This window comes from Echinops telfairi, unplaced genomic scaffold (genome assembly GCF_000313985.2).
Source record: "Echinops telfairi isolate 266 unplaced genomic scaffold, ASM31398v2 ScPeMD7_7424;HRSCAF=8462, whole genome shotgun sequence".
Taxonomy (NCBI): domain Eukaryota; kingdom Metazoa; phylum Chordata; class Mammalia; order Afrosoricida; family Tenrecidae; genus Echinops; species Echinops telfairi.
In genome coordinates, this window is record NW_022111324.1 from 9,598,379 (window position 1) to 9,604,378 (window position 6,000).

A 6,000-nucleotide genomic window follows, 5' to 3' on the forward strand; every position below is an offset into this window, starting at 1 on the left:
GCATTGGGTCGCTACCCCCAAGGTCAGCAGCACCAGCTGCTCGGCAGGAGAAAGACAGGGCTTTCTACTCCCATGAACATTTACAGCCTCAGAAATCAACTCACAGCAGTGGGTGGGTGGGTTTTCAATTGTTACAGAAACAGACAGCTTCTCCTGTGGAGTGGCTAGTGGATTTCAACCAACAACCTTTGGGTTAGCATTCGAGTCCTTTAACCACTGTGTCACCAGGACTCCTTCCATTAAACAGTTTTATTGAAAGTTGTAGCAAGTATTCGATATTTGTTAACTATTTCTAAATGAGGCATTGTGTGCGCATGTGTGTTTTCATGCATCACCTTTTGCCCACTGTGCCCCAAACAGGGAGCCCTGACAGTGTATTGGGTGACACATTGGGCTACTAACCAAAAGGTCAACAGTTTGAAACTACCAGACATTCCTTGGAAGAAAGACGAGGCTTTCTACTCCTGCCAAGAGTTACAGTCTCAGAAACCCACAGGGGCGGTTCTACTCGGTCTTCTAGGGCCACTATCGTTGGGATTGACTCCATGGCAGTGAGTTTGCTGTTGCTCTCTGTGCTACAATGGTTTCTCTGAGGTGTACTGGGGAAGGAATTTAGACTCACCAAGACTCAACTTGACCTAGACTTTAGATCTTGTCAATTTATGAAGATGGGCCATTATGAGATTTCCAGAGCTTCTCAGCTTACCTGCTGAGAATTTTCATGTCCACCCCAGCTATATTGAATTAGAACTGCCCTGGTGGCTGCGTGAGGTACGTGTTGGACGGTTGACTTCAAGGTCAACAGCTGGAAACCACCAGCCACTCCACAGGAGAAAAGAAAGATGAAGCTTTCTATTGCTGTGAAGGTTTGCAGCCTTGGAACCCCACAGGGGCAAGTTCGACTCTGTCCTGGACGGTTGCTGTGAGTCAGAAACGACTTGGTTGCAATGAGTTACATAGGTTGGACACCGTCCCCGAACAATTGTTATGTGTACGTTCTTCTAGATCTTCAGGTGATTCTTGTCAGCTGCAGGTTGAGTCAGAATGAACCAGTTTGGAGCCATGGAGATTTCCACACTGGGAACAGTAGCACCTTTCTTGGTCAGAGCTCAGATTTCCAACCATCTCTGAATCAAAGCATAGCCAAGGCTAAAAGAGTAACAAGGCTTCTGGGTAATCAAAACAGATACTACAAAATCCATGAACTGAAGCATAGGGTCTTTATACATATGCATATATAATAACTTAGGCTCTCATTTAGAAGGTGTCCACTCTTCAACTGCACATAATTTTAACGCTTGTGGATATTGGTAGAATCTCAGAGTCAATTGTAAGTAATGGCTTAGAAAACCCCTACCAAGCCCACTGCCATCAAGTAACCCTACAGGATAGAGTAGAACTGCTCCTGAGGGCTTCGGATCCTGTACATATTGATGGGAGTAGACATCCTCATCTTTCTCCCACGGAGCAGCTGGGGGGTTTGAACCACTGACTCTACAGTTAGCAGCCCAACACTTACAGGACAGTACCACCAGGGCTCCTAATGGCGTAAGAAGACATTGACGTTTTACTCCTTATCTTCTATTTGGAAAGGGTCTGGAAAAGTATAACATTTAGAAAGGATTCTCTCTAGAGGGAGTATAAGAACGTATCTCAGACACTTCAAGAATTGAACTTCTGGAAAATGTAATTATTCAAAAGTATTCAGTTTGTACAGCTGTGCTTTATATGCAGTTTTTCTCAACTGTGGTATCTAAATTCCATGGGGGTGGGTATTTCATTTGAGAGTAGAAATAAAATGACTAGCAACAACCAAAGTCCATGTCCTTTATTGAATCTAAGCTTCTAAGGACAACATTTAATACTGGTATTATAAGTAGCCATGAAAATAATCACATCTACAGCAGCTGTCATTGTTTAGTGCCAACTCTGTGCCAAGGAGAGAAGCCTGGTGCTGTAGTGGATTATGTGTGTTAGCATGCAAACTACAAGGTCAACGGTTCCAAACCACCAGTGGCTCTGAAGCAGTGGTTCTCAACCTTCCTGATGCCGCGACCCTGTCATACAGTTCCTCATGTTGTGGTGACCCCCCAACCATAAAATTATTTTTTGTTGCTACTTCATAACTGTCATTTTGCTACTGTTATGAATCGGGTGAGCCCTGTGAAAGGGTTGTTTGACCCCCAGAGGGGTAGCGACCCACAGATTGAGAACCGCTGCTCTAAAGGAAAAAGATGAGGCTTTCTACTCTTTTAAAGATTTACAGTGCCAGAAGCCCACAGGGGCAGTTCTGCTCTGTCCTGACGGATCACTGTGAGTCAGAACTGACTCGATGGCGGTGAGTTTATATGCCCAATAGTTTGGCTATATTATGACTAATTCTTATAATAAATTCAAGTCAGAGGAATTGGTATCCCCGTTTTACAGATATAAAACTGGGAGTTAGAGGTCAAGGAATTTACTCAAGCTTACTTAGGATTCAAAAATAAGTCAAGCTGGCTCCAAAGCCAGTGTTTTTCCATGACTGCCTTTTCTTTCTAGCAGATGAGAGTAGGTCTCTTAGCCCTTGGTTCACGGATGAACTGCCAGATAAGGAGAGCAGCTAGGGAGGTTAATCACCCACTGCTGCTAACAAGCAGCCCTATGGGCAAGAACTAGATCCTCTTCATGCCTATTATGTTGTCTCAGCTCCACACCATCCTTCTCGCAAACACCTGCCTCTGGGGTCTGGATTCTCAGGTCACTGGCTCAACCCGGCACTCAACTCCACTCCTGAAGAAATAGAGCAAGCCACAAAGGGAGGCTGTGGGAGAGGGTGGATGAAAAGGGGGTGTTTCCTTTTAACCTAGGGAGGGTGATAAAAAGGGCAGAAGGATTGTCTTTTACCATGAAAGACATTGTCCTTGTACTAGCTGTTCATCTAGTTTGCAGCATCGAATTTTACTTTCCCCGGAAACCTGCATTTACCTGTTTTAGATTTGTGGGAACAGAGATGGCCAGGGCACCAAAGGTCATGGCAGGGGCATTTTAAACAATGGTTCATAAATGATTGCTGGCTGCTGGGGAGTGTGGGGATGAATAAACAGCAAAGGAAGAGGTTGTCACAAGGTTCAGCCACTGTGCAAATAGCCCAGCCGGAGTAGAAAGTCCACCACACATCATGAGATGTAAATTGTGTGTGGCATTTTAAGTAGGTCCGGGGGTTATTCTTGCAGTCACTGTACGGTTTTTAGGATCATAGGAAAACTCTCGTGCACTCTGCCTCACCTCATCTTCCCAGCTTGGCTCTCTGAGATGCCTGAAATATCATAGCTAATGCTTCATTGTTTTTCCACAAGCCAGCAATTAACCACTGATGCAAACATTCCCGGGCTGCTAGTTCACAAGACCGTTACTTGTCACCTGTACCTTATTGGGAGCCACCAAAAGCTCCAAGGGAGAAAGATGAGGCTGTCTCCTCCTGTCATGATTTACGACCTTGGAAACCCCTAAGGGCAGTTGTACTCTGTCCAATAGCACCGCTGAGAATCGGAACTGACCCCATGGCAGTGTGTGTAGTTTGGTGGATAATAATGAGAATAAGTTTGGCAGAGAGTCATCTAGGAAGCAGTAAATATAAAAAGTCTTTGATAAGCCAGAATTTGTCAGATAAGTGTTAAAGTCCTTAAATACATTTTAAGTTGAAAAACAATCTTTGTCATCACCATCATATTTATTCAACTATTACTGTGTGCTAGGCACTGTTCTAAGATTTCATGACAACAAACCTGTATGTGTCAGCTATAATTATTAGTCCGTTTTACAAAGGAGAAAGATGAGGCACAGAGAGGTCAAGCTACTTTCTAAAAGTCACACAGCTACTAAGTGTCTTACCTAGGAGATGCACCCAGCCTGTCTAGTTCCAGATCTGCTGTACACTACTTTCCTCCTCAACTCCTCTTCAAAGGTATTGGTAGAAGAAGGAAGGTGAAAGGTTTGTGGTCATGGTTTTAAAACGATTACAACAACGATGCTAGTTTTACTCAAAACCAGTTCCTGACAAAACAGTCTACTTTGCTCGTGGTGGTCTAAGCAGCGGCATCGTAGGAATAATTAGAACAATGGCTACTCACTGCACTGTGGCGGCCGGACACTACACTGTCATCACTACCATCACCATCACCATCATGATCACAATCACTGTCATCATCCGTTGCAGGATTACCAGGCCCCATAAACCTCCCAAAGGATCCCAGCTAATCCGTAAAGCAGTCTTAGGGCTGGGTCTCACCTCTCCCAGTTTACAGAAGGCAAAACTGATACTCAGACATGGCAAAGCTGGATGTGGAAATGAACTCTGTCTTCAAAGTTCTGAACCACTTCTCTAAGTCCGCAACTCTAATAGTCTTTGTACCATCACCACCACCAGTGCGAGGCCCGCATAGGGAGGGTGGCCAGGGTGTCACTGTGTGAACTACGGCGCTCGTGCCAAACCTGGCCTGCTGCCTGGTTTTGTAGTGAGGCTCGATGGTGCACAGCCAAGTTCATGTGCGGACAGGCTGTGTGGCTGCTTCTGTGCTTTTGTGTGCAGAGTTGAGTGGTTACCGCAGAGACCATCCAACCTGGACCCTCTAAGTACTTATCATCTCACCTTTCACAGAAAAGGCTTGATGACACCTTTCTGAAATCATATGAAACCTTGCTGTCAAGTCGATTCCCACTCATCAAGAGCCCATGTGACAAAGTAGAACTGTCCCACTGGGCATCTGAAGCTGTCATCTCTACGGAAACAGCCACCAAAGATTCAACTACTGCACTGCCCGGGATCCTTCCCCCCCACCCCCCAAACCATTCTTTCCAGGGCTCCTTTAAACCATTTTGCAATATATTGTGTTCCCCATTTTATAGTTGCACATATTGGAGCTGAGAGATTATGGACCTTGCTCATAGTCACTCGGTAACTAACGACAGGAACCTAGCTACAAACTGAAGTCCAGATGACTCCAGAACCTGTCCCTTGTCCTCCCGAAACGTGCAGACGCCGCCATGACAAACTGCAGAGGGGAGGTTCTCCGACAACATCTGGTTAGCCCTTCTGTTCGCAATGTCTGACGGACATGAGCCTTCTCCCTCGCCTGAGACACGCTGGAGGCCACTTACCTTCGGAGGATTTGCTGTACCGGATTCCTTGGGGATGGATGCTTAAAGGCTTGTCAGCCATGTTCTTAAAGTGAACTCTCATGGTGTCTCCGGCTTCAGCATATAAAGTAGGCCCAAGAAGTCCTATGGAGACAAGAATTTAAAATATGGCTGTGTCCAGGATCACCAAAGACAGAGCTGCTGAGCAGGGAAAGCACGCAAATTCCCGACTGGATTGTTGTCAGACCTGCTGGGTCCCGAGTGGACCTGCTCATCCTCCCTCCAGAGGCTCTGCCCGCTCACCCGCTCCCTATGATTTGCTCAGACCAGGAGGAAGGAACGAGTAGAAACCCTTGACTTGAACCCCAAGCCAAGGAAGAGAGTCCAACACATAGTTCAGACCTCAAGCAGCTCCTTCTGACCACCAATTGTCTCAGACACAACTGCTTCGGGGCGAGGAAAGACCTGCTCCTTTTCTGTTTCTGCAGGGGGGTGAAGGGGAGCAGCTCCTTTCCATTCCCTCGGAGGAGGTGAGCATGGTGTAGTGGGTTATGAGTCGGGCCGCTAACCACAGGTCAGCAGTTTGAAACCACCAGCCTCTCCTCAGGAGAAAGAGGAGACTTTCTACTCCTGAACAGATTTACAGTCGTGGAAGCCCACAGGGACGCTGCGGTGCTGTCTTCCAGGGTCACTGTGAGTTAGAATTGACTAGAAGGCAGTGAGGTCGAGTGTTTTTGAGGAGGTATGATTTGATAAGAGACCTAAAGAAGGCAAGGAAGCAAATTGTGTGGGTCTCTAGCTCCCAGGTGAGTGCAAAGGCCCTGAGTCGGGCAGAAGTGAACAGATGGGAACAGAACAGTGAGGCCCCTGGTGTGGGAGGAA

General features: G+C 46.5%; 1 protein-coding gene across 1 annotated transcript in view; it reads right to left on the reverse strand.

Annotated features, from left to right (window-relative positions):
* F5 (coagulation factor V) overlaps positions 1-6,000 on the reverse strand; it is a 94,632-nt gene that overhangs the window by 68,401 nt on the left and 20,231 nt on the right. The window contains exon 3 of the mRNA XM_004706837.2: positions 5,140-5,262. Coding sequence (XP_004706894.1) covers positions 5,140-5,262 — 123 coding nt within the window. The remainder of the gene's footprint in view (positions 1-5,139; positions 5,263-6,000) is intronic.